The 17,499-nt window shown below is 51.0% G+C and overlaps 1 protein-coding gene across 5 annotated transcripts in view; it reads left to right on the forward strand.

Moving 5' to 3' along the window:
- STX2 (syntaxin 2) overlaps window positions 1–15,346 on the forward strand; it is a 45,286-nt gene extending 29,940 nt beyond the window's left edge. For 2 of the 5 annotated variants that reach the window (XM_051837634.3, XM_051837638.3), the window contains 5 exons: window positions 553–661; window positions 1,919–1,992; window positions 2,091–2,228; window positions 5,067–5,177; window positions 13,384–15,346. In XM_051837634.3, the coding sequence (XP_051693594.1) occupies window positions 553–661; window positions 1,919–1,992; window positions 2,091–2,228; window positions 5,067–5,177; window positions 13,384–13,461 (510 nt within the window). In that variant the 3' untranslated portion in view covers window positions 13,462–15,346. Of the gene's footprint in view, window positions 1–552; window positions 662–1,918; window positions 1,993–2,090; window positions 2,229–5,066; window positions 5,178–5,501; window positions 5,660–7,456; window positions 7,583–13,383 lie in introns of those variants that run through there. The other 3 variants (XM_051837633.3, XM_089322864.1, XM_051837637.3) reach the window with 3 other exon arrangements.
- Window positions 15,347–17,499: the final 2,153 nt, after the last annotated feature.

Genomic DNA, 17,499 nt, shown 5'->3' on the forward strand with positions numbered 1-17,499 from the left:
ATTCTCATCGTAAGTTTATGGAGCAGCCAAGAGGAGCCCATAGCACTTGGCCCTCTTTACCAGTGTTCAGGCAGACGGGCCCTGTGGACAGCCTGCTTGGCTTCCACGCCTGTAGCTGGGCCACGCATGTAAGCCCTGTGGACAGCCTGCTCAGTTTCCACGCCTGTAGCTGGGCCACACATGTAAGCCCTGTGGATAGCCTGCTTGGCTTCCACGCCTGTAGCTGGGCCACACATGTAAGCCCTGTGGACAGCCTGCTCTGTTTCCACGCCTAGTAAAGTCTTGGTTACTAAAATCTGAGCTGTGGTCTGTTGACCTCTCTTATTCATGTTTTCTCTTCTCTGTGTGGGAGAGATGAAGAGTAGAGTGGGGCTGTTGAACGTGAGGAAGGGAGTGCAGGTCCGATCTTGCACCGATTCTGTTGCAGTACACCGCTGTTATTCTCACTTCTCACTTTCTCACTCTCACTTTCCAAAGCGTATTGGTCTTATCGATCACTTTTAGTAGAACTGCCTGTTTACATATTCATGTAGTTGTTTTCTGTGTTATTAGCATTCAGTGCTGTCTCGAAAGTTTGTGGAAGTCATGACGGAGTATAACGAAGCACAGACTCTGTTTCGGGAGCGCAGCAAAGGCCGTATACAGCGTCAGCTGGAGATAAGTGAGTGCGTGGGCTTCTGTCTGAAGAATTGTTTTCTGCCCCTCCCCCCAGAGTCTGCCTTCAGAGTACTTTAACTTCATAAAAGGAATTGCATCTCTACTTTCAACTTTTCATAGGTTTCTGTTCTTGAATCAGTCAAACTTTTTTTAAAAAAATACTTATTTTATTCATTTGACAGTTAAAGAGAGAGGTAGACACAGAGAGAGAGGTCTTCCATCCGTTGGTCCACCCCCCAAATGGCCACAGCGGCTGGAGTTGAGCTGATTTGAAGCCAGGAGCTTCCTCTGGGTTTCCCACAAGGGTGCAGAGGCCCAGGGACCTGGGCCATCCCCTACGGCTTTCCCAGGCCACAGCAGAGAGCTGGATCCGAAGTGGAGTAGCTGGGACTTGAACCGATTCCTAAATGGGATGCCAGTGCTGCAGACCAGGGTTTTAACCTGCTGCGCCACAGTGCCGGCCCCAAATAAGTCAAACTTTATTGGTTATTATTTACGTCTCTCAGAAAATGGGGAGTCGGGGCAGTGCATTTCTGTGCATTCCTTGTCCTTCAGCCTGTCCTGCTGTGTCTGGAAGGTGGCCACTTCTGATTCTGCCTGTCCATGTCACAGGTGCTGTGTTCAGCACAGTGCCCCTTTGTGGAAGCCGGAAGTGAACTCTCAGGAAAACTGCCAGAGCCTGGGTTCCTGATTCCCGGGTTCCTGATTCCTGGGTTCCTGATTCCTGGGTTCCCGATTCCCGAGTTCCTGATTCCCGAGTTCATGATTCCGTCATTAACACCAAAGTCAGATTCCTTCACCCCAGTTGTAAGGTTATCTGCTTCTGAGTCTCGGCTCCTTTTCTCTCACCTGTCAAATTTGAAGGAACACAAAAATACAGTTGAAAAATGTTAATGACTGTTAGATTTTAGTTGTTTACTTATCATTGAGCAAGTCATTGGTTTTTAGTGACTCCATATTCTGAGTGGAGGTTTTTTTTTTAATGATTTCTTTGAGAGGGAGAGAGACAGAAGCAGAGCGACAGAGGGAAAGTCCTCCTGTCTGGGAGTTCACTCAGCTGTTGGGGTCCTGAGGCTTGGGGCCACGACCTCCACTCAGATTTCCCATGTGATGGACCGTGCCTGCTGTCTCCCAGCGTCTGCATCAGCGGGAAGCTGGGGTCAGGCTGGGGCCGGGTGTAGAACCAGGTGCTCCATCGTGGGGCCCTGTGGTCTCGTAGCCAGAGGCCGCCCCTGAGTGGAGCCTTTGCCTGTTGTCTCAGCTGGGAGGACTACGACCAGTGAGGAGCTGGAGGAGATGCTGGAGAGCGGGAAGCCTTCCGTCTTCATCTCCGACGTGAGTGCACGCAGTGCTGTGGGCTCCTTGCTAAACGCGGCTTCCTTCAGCTTCTGGACCAGCCTCAGCTAACGAGTTCTCTTTCCTGTTTTCCAAAGATCATTTCAGACTCACAGATCACTAGACAAGCTCTCAATGAGATTGAGTCGCGCCACAAAGACATCATGAAGCTGGAGAGCAGCATCCGGGAGCTGCACGAGATGTTCATGGACATGGCCATGTTCGTCGAGACACAGGTGGTGGCGCACGCGGGCTCCCCGCTCTAAAACAGACCCTGCTGTGCATCTTGTGTGTGACCCCACGCTCTGCAGCCATCGTGGTTTTGGATCTAGTCCCACAATTCAGCAGTGAATTGCAGTGTTGTATGTAGTGTGGGAGTGCTAGGAGCAGCTTGAGCTCTGAACGGTGAAGCTGTGGGCGTGGGCAGCCTGTCCGCAGCCGCAGCAGCACCATGCTTGTTCGGGGGATTGCTAACGAGACAGCAAATGTTTCTGCTACAGTAGTCAAAGGGAGATGCAGACTCTTATGGTTTACCCATACGTATATACAGAAACAGGTACGTGTACCCACACACACATGCACACACACACACACACGCACACAATGTAAAACATGAACTTGGCCACATAAAGCAGGCTTCACAGAGAAAACATGAACAGCATGCCCACAGTGGGACGGTGGGGATTTTAATTTTATCCTCTAAATAGCTGTATTTTCAAGTTTTCTACAAGGATGGCTGTTGTAGTGACTTGGCAGAATCTGTAAAACCGTAAGCCCCAGAGGGGAAATGGCCCCTCCCACAAGTCACAGCTTATGTGATTACATCATGTCTCAGTCTGTGCAGAGGCGCAGGCGGGAGTGCCAGGTGGCAGGGAAGGGCCCTTTGGGCAGACTAAAGAAAGAGTGCAATTTTTAGTGAGAACACAGTTCGTGTAAAGCACCTGATGGCCCGTTTCCGTGAGACTTCTGGGTGTGCTCCTGTGAGTCCCAGCTGTGTCCTCCCCTGTTTCTGAGTACCCTGAGGGGAGCAGGCACCCTGCTGACCACCAGAGGAAGGGCAGGCGCCTGATCGGTGGTCCTCATGGGAGGGGTTCAGGGCCAGTTTGGCTGGAGTTGCCCTCTGCCAGGGCTCCGTGTGATGGGCTTGTTCCTGTGACTGCCACCTCGGGGCTCTGTCCTGCTTCCTGACTGTGGAACACTGTTCCTGTGACTGCCACCTCGGGGCTCTGTCCCGCTTCCTGACTGTGGAACACTGTTCCTGTGACTGCCACCTCGGGGCTCTGTCCCGCTTCCTGACTGTGGAACACTGTTCCTGTGACTGCCACCTCGGGGCTCTGTCCCGCTTCCTGACCTAGAACACTGTTCCTGTGACTGCCACCTCGGGGCTCTGTCCCGCTTCCTGACTGTGGAACACTGTTCCTGTGACTGCCACCTCGGGGCTCTGTCCCGCTTCCTGACCTGGAACAGTGTTCCTGTGACTGCCACCTCGGGGCTCTGTCCCGCTTCCTGACTGTGGAACACTGTTCCTGTGACTGCCACCTCGGGGCTCTGTCCCGCTTCCTGACCTGGAACACTGTTCCTGTGACTGCCACCTCGGGGCTCTGTCCCCTCTTCCTGACTGTGGAACACTGTTCCGGTGACTGCCACCTCGGGGCTCTGTCCCGCTTCCTGACCTGTGGAACACTGTTCCTGTGACTGCCACCTCGGGGCTCTGTCCCCGCTTCCTGACTGTGGAACACTGTTCCTGTGACTGCCACCTCGGGGCTCTGTCCCGCTTCCTGACCTGGAACACTGTTCCTGTGACTGCCACCTCGGGGCTCTGTCCTGCTTCCTGACCTGTGGAACACTGTCCCTGTGACTGCCACCTCGGGGCTCTGTCCCCTCTTCCTGACTGTGGAACACTGTTCCTGTGACTGCCACCTCGGGGCTCTGTCCCGCTTCCTGACCTGGAACACTGTTCCTGTGACTGCCACCTCGGGGCTCTGTCCTGCTTCCTGACCTGTGGAACACTGTTCCTGTGACTGCCACCTCGGGGCTCTGTCCCGCTTCCTGACTGGAACACTGTTCCTGTGACTGCCACCTCGGGGCTCTGTCCCCGCTTCCTGACTGTGGAACAGTGTTCCTGTGACTGCCACCTCGGGGCTCTGTCCCCGCTTCCTGACCTGTTGGACACTGTTTATTTCGAGGAACCGTGGATTTGCTAGAGAAGCTAACGTGCACCCAGGGGCAGGGTGGCTCAGCTTCACTCCTTGCTGACTGCATTTGTGATCTAGGACGTGGTCACCAGGTGCCCAAAGTGTCTTATTTCAGGACGTGGTCCAGAGGAGACCAGTTAGACAGTCAGAGGAGGAGGCTGTGCTTGCTAAGGATGTCACTGCACCTGAAGTTCTCACCATCCTGTTCGGTAGAAAGCCGCTGTGTGCTTAGCTTTGTGAGCAGTCAGTGCTGCCACGTGGGCACCTGCCTGAGGCCCACGGCAGGTGGTCACTTGCTGGTCAGTGAGAGTCTGAACTTTGAGTGAGCTGAGTGTCCTCCTTTTTCAATGCTGTGCTGCCCCTGCTGCAGATCCCGTCTGCTGCTGGCCAGAGGACAGGTACGTGTTTCTTCCCTAACATTTTGCTGGATTCACCTCCATTTACATTCTTGTTCATTGATTTATCCAACCTAGTGCAAGACAGAAGCTATACTTAGTTTAGTGCTATTGTAAAGAAGTCGCCGTTTTCCACCTGCTAGAAAGGATGCCATCCTTTGTATGTATGTTTGTCCACAGTGGTAACTCTTGGTGTAACCCAAGCCCCCTGCTGTGCCTTCGCCTGGCTCATCTGTGCTGTGCTCCGAGTGGAAGCCGTCTCAGATGTTGCCCGTCCCTTCAGTCCTTCCTGAAATGTCGGTGGATGTTGGCTGCTTTGTGTTGCCCCTTCATAGTGCTCTCACCTTTCACCTTGCTGGGAATGTGGAAAAGCTTCATACACCTTACATGCTCACGTCATGTGTGAACACATTGTCATGTGGCTGTCTTAAGATATATAAAGTCATTTGAAATATCTTCTAAGTTTGAAACTTTTTGTTTTAAGGGTGACATGATCAACAACATAGAAAAAAACGTTATGAATGCTGCAGACTATGTAGAACATGCTAAAGAAGAAACTAAGAAAGCTATCAAATATCACAGCAAAGCCAGAAGGGTAAGTTTGGGCCTCATTAATTAAATTTGATCAAATTAATAAATTAAGTTAATGTGTCTTTTCCTTCTCATTTGATTTCAGTCCTCAGTGCAGTAATGTAAGTCTTCCTGAAACATTTTCCAAGAAATAAAAATTCCTTTAATGATGTTTGTTTTAAAACTGAAATGGTTCTTTTTGCTAACAGCTTTCAGAGTCCTGTAGCCTATAGACCGTTTTGTATTCCAGGTAATCAGAACCCTTCACGAACCAGTCAGGGCCGTTTTCCTCGTCTAGGTTGGATGGAATTGAATTTTTGAATTCTGTTTCTTGGGTCATTATTTGCAGGGAGTTGCAAAACTGATGAGATGGGAAGTCTCCTAAAAATTGTTGGTTCCACATCTGCTTATTCAGATGATTGCTAACCCTCTGGTTGGAGGAGAGAGTGATCTGCGACTGTGGCCTCACGCCACCCTAGCACCCGCTTGGGTCCTCAGAGGAAGGGAGGTTTCACAAGGGTAAAGGACTCTTTGTGCATTTTTTTCTTTTCTTTTCTTTTTTCTTTTTTTTTTTTTTTTTTTGTTACTGGGGCCAGAATTTAAAAGTGAATCTACTTGTTTAGATCTTTTATTATTGCCTCTGACTTTTTTTTTTTTTAAGATTTATTTGTTTGAGAGGAGAGTGATGGAGAGAGGTGGAGAACTGGAGAAAGAGATCTATCCCTGGTTCACTCCTCAGATGGCTGCGATGGCCAGGGCTGGGCCACGCTGAAGCCAGGAGCCGGGAACGTGGGTGGCAGGGCTGAGCCGTGGGCTGTGTTCCCAGGTATATTAGCAGGGCGCTGAGTTGGAAGCAGAGCAGCCAGGCCTGGAACCGCACTCTGAGGTGCGTGCCAGCACTGTGGGCGGCAGCTTTACACGCTGCACCGTGGCGCCGGCCCCTCTCCTTTGCTGTCTTCTCGTGTGGAGGAGCAGTGACGCAGGACGCCTGTGTGGTCTGGGTGCTGGGTGCTGTGCTCCCACCTCCCTGAGTGACCTGGGTTTTCAGTGCCTTCCTCAGAGGCTGAGTGCTCAGTGCTCAGGGCAGGGGTGTTTCTTTCTTTTTTAAAGATTTATTTATTTACTTGAAAGAGTTACACAGAGAGGGAAGGAGAGGCAGAGAGGGAGAGAGAGAGAGTCTTCCTTCCGCTGGTTCACTCCCAGATGGCCACAACGGTCGGAGCTGCGCCTGTCCGGAGCCAGGAGCTTCCTTCGAGTCTCCCACGTGGGTGCGGGAGCCCAAGGACTTGGGCCATGGACCACTGCTTTCCCAGGCCATAGTAGAGAGCTGGATCGGACGTGGAGCAGCTGGGACTAGAACCAGCGCCCATGTGGGATGCTGGCACTGAAGGCAGCGGCTTTACCCACTGTGCCACAGCGCCAGCCCCAGGGGAATGTTTCAGAAGTGGTGCCAGCGCAGAGCTAGGGCACGTGCACAGCGGGGCTGCTTGTGCCCCGTGCACTGTGGGGAGCCGTACGTGGGCTGCGGCCTCAGCCTCGGAGCTTGTCCACGGTGAGAAGTGGATGCCATGGCTTCTCATGCTGTCTTGTGGTCCCACGTGTAAGAGTTACCCCAGCATACTCACCGCGCTGAGCTACAAGGTGTGAAGTGCTTAGCAAGGTCCAAGCACATTTCTCAGAGAAGGCAGCTGCATTCCTTTTCTCCACGACCTAGAGGTGTCATCCTGTGGACACATCGATTAAAGTTCATGGTTTTTACAAGAGGGAAGGGGCTGCGGCTTTGTCCGCTGTTGGGGGTGCACATTCCCCCGACTGTGGCCTGGCCAGGGGAGGTCACTCTAACGAATCCTGGTAACTAAGACCGCCAGCTTGCTTCGCTCATCCCCGCACTGCTCTAATCGCTTCTGGCTGGATGTGGATCACGCCCTCTGCTGGTGTCCTGTGCTGTTCCCCAGGGGAGCTGTGGCCCGAGAGGCCCACAGTGTGGCTGGAATGTCCTCCTGGTAGCTGACTGCTCTCTGAGTGTACGGAGCAGGCCGTGTGCCTACCCGGTGCAGCGCTTAGCAGTGGGTCTGGTGCACGTGCTGTGGCCCTGTGCTCCCCAGCAGTGAGGCCTGCATTGTGAGCGGCCTCCTTCAGTTAAACCACTGAGAACGGGAGCCCCCCAGACAGCAGCGAGCAGATGTCCTGTTAGTTAGACTTTAAAGTAAGTTCTGACAGATCGTTTTATTTTAAATGAAGAATGTCTTTTATACGGTGATACAACATTAACCATGATGTAACCAGCTTGCTTTTCTTTGACAGAAAAAGTGGATAATTGTTGCTGTGTCAGTGGTTCTGGTTGCCATAATTGCTCTAGTTATTGGTTTATCAGTTGGCAAATGATGGTGCGGATGACATCACTGTGCATGGCTCTCTGCCAGGGTGGCAGTAAGTAACTAATCAACTAATCCACTTGTTAGCCACTAGTTGCGCCTGCCCGACCTTAATTTATTCAGATTGTGAACACTTGCCTGCTGGCTGTTGCAATCCTGAGCCTGTTGCCCCGCACGCTGGGTTCTGGTCTCCAGTCAGCGGCTCTGCTTACTGAGCTTGATCACAGGCCATGTGGCCATTTGTTTTTAATCCAAAGTTGCTGCCTTACATGGTTTTTATTTGATTTTTTAATATTTTTAAATTTATTTATTTGTTAGAGCTACAGAGAAAGAAAGAGACAGAGAGAGCGGTCTGCTGGGTCACGCCCCAGTTGGCCACGTCGGCCAGGGCTGGGCCAGGCTGAATCCAGGAACCAGGAGCTTCATCCAGGTCTCCCAAGTGGGGGGCAGGGGCCCAGACCCTTGGGTCATCTTCCACTGCTTTCCCAGGCCACACAGCAGCCCTCCCCAGAGGTCAGAACCACCCACACTGGTGAGGGCTGGTCAGTTAGAGCCAGCACTTAGTATCTTACTGTTTCTCTTCAACTGTAGCTTTGAAATTAACTTATATAAAGCATTGGTTGTAATTAAAATCTTTTGTATAATTTTCTATTTGGCAACATCGATTTTCTTTAAAAATATATCATCAGGGGCCAGCATTGGGTGCAGCAGGTTAGACCACTGCCTGCAGCGCTGGCATCCCATATGAGTACCAATTCGAGTTTCTGCTGCTCCACTTTATTTTCTTGGTCCCCCCCCCCCCCGCCTCCGAAACCTTTTATTTAAGGAATACAAACTTCACACATTTCATAAATACAACTTTAGGAACATGGTGGTTCTTCCCACTGTATCCACCTCCCACCCACTCCCCCATCCCTTTTCCTCCTCCCTCTCCTATTCCTATTATTTTTTACTAAGATCTATTTTCTTTTTTTTTTAAAGATTTATTTTATTTATTATTTGAAAGTCAGAGTTACACATATAGAAGGAGAGGCAGAGAGAGAGGTCTTCCATCTGATGGTTCACTCCCCAGGAGCCAGGAGCTTCTTCCAGGTCTCCCAAGTGGGTGCAGGGACCCAAGGACTTGGGCCATCAGCCACTGCTTTCCCAGGCCATAGCAGAGAGCTGGTTAGGAAGTGGAGCAGCCAGGTCTTGAACCAGCGCCCGTATGGGATGCTGGCGCTTCAGGCCAGGGCTTTAACCTGCTGTGCCACAGCTCCGGCCCCACTAAGATCTATTTTCAATTAACTTTATACACATATGATTAACTCTGTTAAGTAAAGAGTTCAACAAATAGTATGAAAAAAAAAAAAACTGTTCCTCAATAGTAGACACAAGGGCTGTTCGAGTCATTGCTTCTCACAGTGTCCATTTCACTTCTACAGATTGCCTTTTAGGTGCTCTGTTGATTATCACAGGCAACATATCAGGGAGAACATAGGATATTTGTCCCTTTGGGACTGACTGACTTTGCTAAGTATGATATTTTCCAGTTTCATCCATTTTGTTACAAATTACCGGATTTCGTTTTTTTATTGCTATGTGGTGTACATGTTTCATAATTTCTTTATCCAGTCTTCCGCTGACGGGCATTTGGGTTGATTCCGTGTCTCAGTTAATGTGAATGGAGCTGCAGTAAACAATGGAGGTGCAGACAGCTCTTTCATGTGCTGATGTCATTTCCCTGGGGTAGGTGCCCGGGGTGGGTGGCGGGGTCATATGGTAGATCTACATTCAGATTTCTGAGGGATCTCCACACTGTCTCCCAGCTGGCTGCTCCACTTTGGATCCAGCTCTCTGCTAATATGCCCGAGAACGCAGTGGAAGACGGTCCAAGTTCCTGGGCTCCTGCACCATGTTGTGGAACTGCATAGTGCTCTGGGTTCCTGGCTTTGGCCTGGCCCAGCCCCCATCATTGTGGCCATCTGGGGAGTAAACCCGTGATATAGAAATCCCCCCCCTTTGTGTAACTCTGCCTTTCAACTAAACAAATCTTTATATTATAATATCCTTATTAAAATGAAAACCATGTTTATTTAGTTGACATGCCTGTTGATTCTTAACAAGATTCTGAATGTAAAAGAAACTCAGTTTATTAAAATATCATTGTTTTTGTTCATCGTGTGTCACCTTTTCCCAAACTTGAATTGACTTTGCATTTTTTCAGAAGGATTTATTGTTACAGAGAGAGAGGGAGAGACGGAGACCTTTCATCCACTGGTTCACTTCCCAAATAATAGCCAGGGCTGAGTCAGGCTGAAGCCAGGAGCCACGAGCCTGGAACCCTTAAGTGGGTCTCCCACGTGGGCGCAGGGGCCCAAGCACGTGGGCCGTCTTCCCTGCTTTCCCAAGCACATTAGCAGGGAGCTGAATCGGAAGTGGAGCTGCCTGTGTTTGGACTGGCACTCATGCGTGATGCCTGTGACAAGATGGTGGCTTAACCCTCTGTGCCACACACTAGCTCAGCTTTGTGTTTTCCCTCACGTTTTCTTAAGCATGTAGAGCATCCTACTGGCGTTAACTCTTAGAATGCTGTCTGGTGTGTTAAGTCTGCGCATCCAGTATTTCTGTGTTGGTGTCATCGCTGATGAGAATGTGTGCAGTCCCCCAGGTGTGCAGCGGGTGGTCCCTGCTGAGCCCCTTAGATGTTGTGCAGGTGGCTGCAGACTGGTAGTCACTGGGTATTTTTTATTAAAATAAGATATAACAGAAAGAAATCACTTATATGGTTGAATTTCACTCCTGCTGTTCAATTTTTTTCAAAAGATTTATTCATTACACAGATAGAAGGAGAGGCAGAGAGAGAGAGGTCTTCCATCCGATGGTTCATTCCCCTATTGGCTGCAATGGCTGGAGCTGCGCCAATCCAAAGCCAGGAGCCAGGAGCTTCTTCCTGGTCTCCCACGTGGGTGCAGGGGCCCAAGGACTTGGGTCACCCCCTACTGCTTTCCCAGGCCACAGCAGAGAGCTGGATGGGAAGAGGAGCAGCTGGGACTCAAACCGACACCCATATGGGATGCTGGCGCTTTAGGCCAGGGTGTTAACCAGCTGTGCCACAGCGCCGGCCCCTCAATTATTTTTTTTTAAGATTTATTTATTTGATGGGGGACAGGGGAAAGACAGATGTCAATCGATCTTCCATCTGCTGGTTCACTCCCCAAATGATGCAACAACCAGGGCTGGGCCAGGCCAAAGCCAGGAGCCGGGAGCTCCAGGTTTGGTACATAGGTGTTTAGGGTCCCAGGTACTTGGGCTAGCATCCTGTGATTTCCCAGGTGCATTAGGAGGGAGCTGAAGTGGGAGTGGAGTAGCTGGGACTCAAACTGGCACTCTGATGTGGGGTGCTGGTAACACAACAGCAGCTTAACCCGCTGTGCCTCAGTGCTGGTCCCTGCTGTTCGTCTCTCAGATGGATTCTTCAGTGGGAGTGCCTGTGACACTTACTGCCCGGTTAGTAGATGAGCAGCTTTTGCAGTTCCCATTGAACACCGATGGCGGCAGGAAGCTCTGGGCGGGGAGGCTGTCCTGTCCCTTCTGTAGAGGGTGAAGGGCGCCCAGAGTCCTGTCTTCACTGGCAGTCCCTTCTGTAGAGGGTGAAGGGCGCCCAGAGTCCTGTCTTCATTGGCAGTCCCTTCTGTAGAGGGTGAAGGGCGCCCAGAGTCCTGTCTTCACTGGCAGTCCCTTCTGTAGAGGGTGAAGGGCACCCAGAGTCCTGTCTTCACTGGCAGAGTCTGTCTTCCTTCATGCTTTCTGCTTAGCTCTGCTGAAAAATCGGATGTGATTTCTCTTCACTACCGTTGTGGTATTTTTCAGTACCTTTTATAATTCTTCTTTAAGTATGTATTTTCTTTATTTTCCCAATAACCATAAACACGATTAGTTCAAGGTGGTTACAGTAAGGATAAAATTAGAGTTTTTAGTTTGGAAGGTTCCTCTTGGTCTGACCCATGGGGAGTAGACATGCCTTCTGCCCTGGGCCTGGCTGGGGGTTCACCCTACTGCCTGTCAAGAAGAGTAAACACAGGTGCTTCTCCATGGAAGAGAAACAGGCCAAAGTGCACGCCTCCTGTTCTGTACAGGGAGTGGAGGCTGTTGGCTGTAATTACGCATTTTTTTTTAAAAAAAAGATTTATTTATTTATTCATTTGAAAGTCAGAGTTATACAGAGAGAAAGGAGAGGCAGAGAGAGAGAGAGAGAGAGGTCTCCATCTGCTGGTTCACTCTCCAATTGGCCACAACAGCTGGAGCTGTGCCGATCTGAAGCCAGGAGCCAAGACTTCTTCCGGGTCTTCCACACGGGTGCAGGGGCCCAAGGACTTGGGCCATCAACCACTGCTTTCCCAGGCCACAGTAGAGAACTGGATGGGAAGTGGAGCAGCCGGGACTTGAACCAGTGCCCATATGGGATGCCGGCACTGCAGGTGGCAGCTTTACCCACTACGCCACAGCGCTGGCCCCTGTAATTATGCTTTAAAAGTTGATTCATTCTCTCATTTTCAGTAGATACTTGTTTAGTGCCTACTTGCAGTCTGGTGCTGTACCTGCCTGCCCTGGAGGATGGGCAGGGTGCAAGGCCGCCTGGAAGAGACAGTCCTAACCCGCAGAACCCTGCAGCACGAGTGTGTGCCCCATTGCACGTGTAGGGAGACAGGCTGAGACACTGGTCCGTGGTCAGTGAGTCATGACTGGAACCCAAGACCGTGTTGACTCTCAAGGTTCTCTCTGCTGAGAGAGAAGTCCATGCATCTGTCTGTCAGCTGGAGCTGGAATGGCTCTTTAGACACAGGGTACTGAGGGTGCAGGAAAGACAGCTGAACTCCTGCACCGTAAATGCCAGGGCCTCCCAGCCGTCCGAGAGCTGCACGTGGCAAGGACACACAGGTGCAGTCAGGGCCTGTGTCCGATGCAGGTCGGCTCTGCACGGAGGCTCCGGTCAGCCTGCTGAGCCGGACAGGCGGCTGTCGAGATACAAGGGAGGGGGAGGTCGATGGAAGGAAGGTCTGTAGACCAGGCAGAAAGATGTCTCCAGAAAGGTGCGGACTTCCCTGTGGAGTCCGGGAGGGTGAAGAAGTGGTTGGGGCTGTCCGGGAAATGCAGACCCCATCAATAGGTGCAGCGTGTGAAGGCAGGGGTATCCCACCACGACTCCCCCACATTCTGAGATCTGGGTGTCTGGGCCTGGGTGTCACTCCACAGCCCGCTGAGCTCTCGGCTGCGGGTTCGTGGGGTGGCTGGGGTTCCTGCGGTCCCTGTGGCTGTGAGAACGAGGCGTCTCTGCTTTTACAAAGCGCTTGTGCCTTTCATCCTCGCCTCCCTTCCCTTCTCCCTCAGCAAGGTTTCCTGAGGAGGCGCTTCCCATCCGTAGTGTGGGGACCTTGTTCATTAGAAATAAAGCCAAGCTGTCATGCGCCCTGCTTCTGGGCCATGGGTGCGGCTGGCAGGCTGAGTTAAGGTGCGTCCCATCAAAAGGTAAAGAAAATGGAGCAATCGAATTTTCTCAGCCAATGAGAAACAGATCGGAAGTTTTAAAAAGATACACAGTACACCCGTTATCAGCAGTTCTGGAATTTTGTTAAGATTGAGGGAAGGTCTTTGTTAACAAACACATGGCAACCACCTGGTACCTCTCCCTGTGGTTTTAATGACCCAGTTCATGAACTTGTAACTGGGATGGCGGGCATTGCTCCGGACTTCCCTTCCCTTCCTGATGACAGGCGTGTCTTTTAAACCACCACAATCTCAGAAGGGTTTTGTTGGGAAATGGCGTTGCTGATGTCTTTGATACATTGCAAATTAATGTTTTTCTTTATCTTGCAGAAAATGATGTTCATTATTATTTGTGTAATTATTTTGCTTGTGATCCTTGGAATTATCCTAGCAACAACGTTGTCCTAGCAACCATTCCCAAGAGCTGTCTATCCCTGGAGACCAGACCACATCAGCAACAAAATCCACTTCTTGTCACTTGGTGAAGGCATCGCGGCCGCCGCGACGTTGACACGGGCTCCTGTGTCAGCGGAGCACAGCAGGGCGTGGTGTTAGGAAAGCCCCAGGGCAGGCGGGTGCTCGGAGGGAGCCCCAGTGTCCTGGACTCCGAGCCACGCACCGCGGACGCCTACCAATGTGAAACCTGTCTCAGTGGCCTTGAAATAAGGAATTATTGAAAATTTCAATTTTTAAAAACATTTCAGTGTTAAAAATGTAAGTGAAGTTTGATTAGGAGTACTTTATGTTATGAAGCTGTTAGATTTCTGGTCTAAGGCTTTCTTTTCCGCCTCTCCCAGCTAATATGTGCTAATGATATTTTTTGTACTGTGTTTAATTTGTGTTTAGGTCTTGTTCGCAGAAATAATTTTTATTATCACAGAATTGTTTTGTAATATATCTGTAATTTTGAGCATTTATAAATGTTTAATATATTAACGTCTTCATTACCCTATTTTCTATGCTAAATGTTGCCTTCTGAATGAAGTAGGAGGCTTCGTGACACTAGCACCATCGGTGCCCGTTTACAACTTGCCGTCGTCGCAGGAGCACTGGCTGCACGGCCTCAGAGCTCCTGCAGGTGCCTCTGTTGGTGCTGACTCACAGGTGCCCCAGAAAGCTCCGGATGCTTGTATTTAGCTCCGTGTCTCTGTCCCACCACCCGCGCTAATAAACACCCAGTTACTGCTCTGGAAAGACATGGCCTCTTCTTTGTTCATGATGACAGGCTGTGCTGCCCTGTGGGAGTCAATGATGCTGCGCTCAGGAGCGCGGCCGATGAGAGTGCGTGCGCTCTCGGCTCCAGAAGGTTGTTGTAGACATGGAGTGTTCTCCCAGGCCTACGCTCTGTACACATCCCTCGGATGCCCTTGGTGGGAGCCTCGTATGTGGCTGGAGGGAGGAAGGTGATCCCAGAGTTACGGGAATCCAGAGTCAGACCTTGATTGCTTGTTAATGTTTCAGCGTAAGCGCAGGGCTTGTTCTCAGACTTGTACGGTGGGCATCTGTGAAAAGAGGAACTGGTGAGGCTGTCAGTGACCACATGAGAGGCGCCCAGGAGGTAGCCGAGTCCTCTCGCTCCCGTGGGTCACTGTACCGCAGCGTCCTCCGGCTGGAGCTCAGCGCCGTGTGGTTGATTCCAGAGAGAGTGAGCGCTCAGTGAACAGGCCAGAAGCTGTGGTCCCCACTCGTCCTGCCTCACACGTCCCAGTGTATGTGTGCCTGGCATCGGTGGCCTCAGGCACGTGGCCCCGGGCTCACCGTGGGGGGAACCCGGCTCTGACCCGGCCGGCAGGTGGGGAGTGCTCACTGCTTGTGCCTGCCTAGACGTGTCAGATGTTTACAGATCATGCTTGTGTTGCTGTCCACACGATTATGTCCCGGGTAGCGGCTTCTGCGCTGGTTGGGTCGTCCCATTCACGTCCCTCCGTGTCTTCAAGTTCAGGCTCGTCACACCCTTCACGGGCTTCTTCGTAGACTTGAGGTGGTCCTGCACCTGTGTTTCACTGCTGAAGTCACAGAAATGCTTCTTGATTTATGTGTAGATACTGCTGTCACTTGTAGCTGACATGTTTCTATGTTGAAGCCTCATGTACCAATTTGAAATCAGATTTTTAGCAATATATTTACAGATTTATTTGTTACTTTTTTATTGTTTCCTCAAATATTTCGTGTTTACATTTAAAAACTTCCCAGAGAAGCAAAAAAGAAATCCTTGCTTTCTACTTTGTCATTTCTGGAAAGATTTTGGGAACTTACTTTATTGCATATCCGTTAATAAATTGTTCTAAGAAAATTACTCTTCCCTGTGTCTATTATTACGTAAACTAACGCAGACTAATTCAGGTGATTTTGAGCGTTGTTTTCTGACTGCTGTTCAGATGTCAGCCCCGTGTATTAAGGAAACCTGCCGAATTCTTGCTGCTCGTCACCAACGACGAGGCCGCGTCTCCGACCCTGGCTCAGTTCACTGTCCGGTGTCAGGTTCTTAGAGGTGTCTGCCCTGCCCCTGGCCCCAGGGTCTGTGTCCTCATCCTCCCTACTTCTGAGTTCTCTCTTAGGGTTTTCCCTGTGAGAAATTTCTGGGTTAACTGCAGCTGTATGAGCTCTGGGGTTCGGGGCGGAATGTGAACACAGGCACACGGCATGCTCTGCTCAGGTTGGGGTCTTTAACGTCCGTCTCACGGTTCCTGTTTGAAGCTTCGGCGGCCCTCCTGCGGGCCCTCACCACGGACAGGCTGTGATGGTGGACGCATCGCCCACTGTGCTCTGGGGCACCGGAACGTGCTGCTGACGACAGGCAGGAGCGTCGGGCCCAGGGCCTGGCCGTCCTGGACAGGGCAGTGCTGGCCTTCTCTGCTTGCACCCCTCTTTTGGAGGGATTTCTTTACTTCCTTAACCCCTCTTTTGGAGGGATTTCTTTACTTCCTTAACCCTGAAGTGAAAGTGATGTTAAAACCCAGAATTTTTATTTAAAAATTTTTTTAAAAAGATTTATTTGAAAGGCAGAGTTGTTTAAGAGGCAGAGAGAGAGAGAGAGAGAGAGAGAGTCTTCTTGCCACTGGTTCACTCTGCCGATGGCCTCAATGGCCAGGGCTGGACCAGACGGAAGCCAGAGCTCAGAGCTTCAGCTGGGTCTCCTGTGTGGGCGCAGGGGCCCAAGGACTTGGGCCGTCCTCCACTGAGTTCCCAGGCAATAGCAGAGAGCTAGATTGGAAGTGGAGCAGCCGGGACTTGAACCATATGGGATGCCAGCACTGCAGGTGGTGGCTTTACCCTCTGTGCCACAGTGCTTCCCCTTAAATTTTTTTAAAAGAGCTGTTTATTTATTTGAAAAGCAGAGTTTTAGGAGCGTGGTAGGAGAGACAGACAGATCTTCTATCCACTGATTGACTCCCCAAGTGGCTGAAGTGGCCGGAGCTGGGCCAATCTGAAGCCAGGAGCCAGGAGCTTCTTCAGGTCTTCTATGCAGATGCAGAGGCCCAAGCACCTGGGCCGTCCTCTGCTTTCCCAGGTGCATCAGCACTGAACTGGGTCAGAAGTGGGGCAGCCAGGACTCCAGCCGGAGCCCAAGTGGGATGCCAGTGCCGCAGACCATGGCTTCGTCCACTACGCCACAGCGCCGGCCCCCAACACCAGAATTTTAGAAAAGGGAAAATAAGATAGTCATGGAGAAAATTAATTCATGGTGACAGATCCCTTTACGTTAATTTTTTTTTAAAGTATTTATCTGAAAGAGTGACAGGGAGAGGTGAGGGAGAGAGGGCAATGGAATGAGATCTTCCGTCCCCTGGTCCACTTCCCAGGTGGCCTCAGTGGCTGGGGTTGAGCCAGGCTGAAGCCATCCCAGTCTTCCATGTGGGTGGCAGGGGCCCACGGACTTGGGCCACTTGCTGCTGCTTTTCCCAGGTGCATTAAGTGGGGAGATGGGTGGGCAGGACTCGAGCCAGGGCTTCAGTAGGGCTTGACGGCGTTGCATGTGGTGGCCCCTCTTGACATTCATTTTAATCCAAGTTCCTGTATTTCTTCCATGAGGAACTTCTTCCCAAATTGTAATCTTGATGTGAACACCCAATAATTTAATTCGTTTGTATTCTTAAAGGTGAAAAAGCTTATGACTAAATGTTTATGAAATTTTTAAAAATATTTATTATTTGAGAGGTAGAGGGAGAGACAGAGAGGTCTTCAACCACTGGTTCACTCCCCGAATGGCTATGGCTGCAATGCTCCGAGCTGGACTGATCCAAAACCAGGAGCCAGGAGCTTCTTCCAGGTCTCCCATGCGGGTGCAGGGGCCCAAGGGCCTGGGTCATCTTTTACTGCCTTCCCAGGCCATAGCAGAGAGCTGGACTGGAAGAGGAGCAGCCAGGACTAGAACAGCGCCCATATGGGATGCCGGCGCTTCAGGCCAGGGCTTTACCCGCTGCACCACAGCGCCGGCCCCAGTGT

The sequence above is a fragment of the Oryctolagus cuniculus genome, chromosome 21, assembly GCF_051225735.1.
Source record: "Oryctolagus cuniculus isolate XC-2025 breed Fujian yellow rabbit chromosome 21, ASM5122573v1, whole genome shotgun sequence".
Taxonomy (NCBI): domain Eukaryota; kingdom Metazoa; phylum Chordata; class Mammalia; order Lagomorpha; family Leporidae; genus Oryctolagus; species Oryctolagus cuniculus.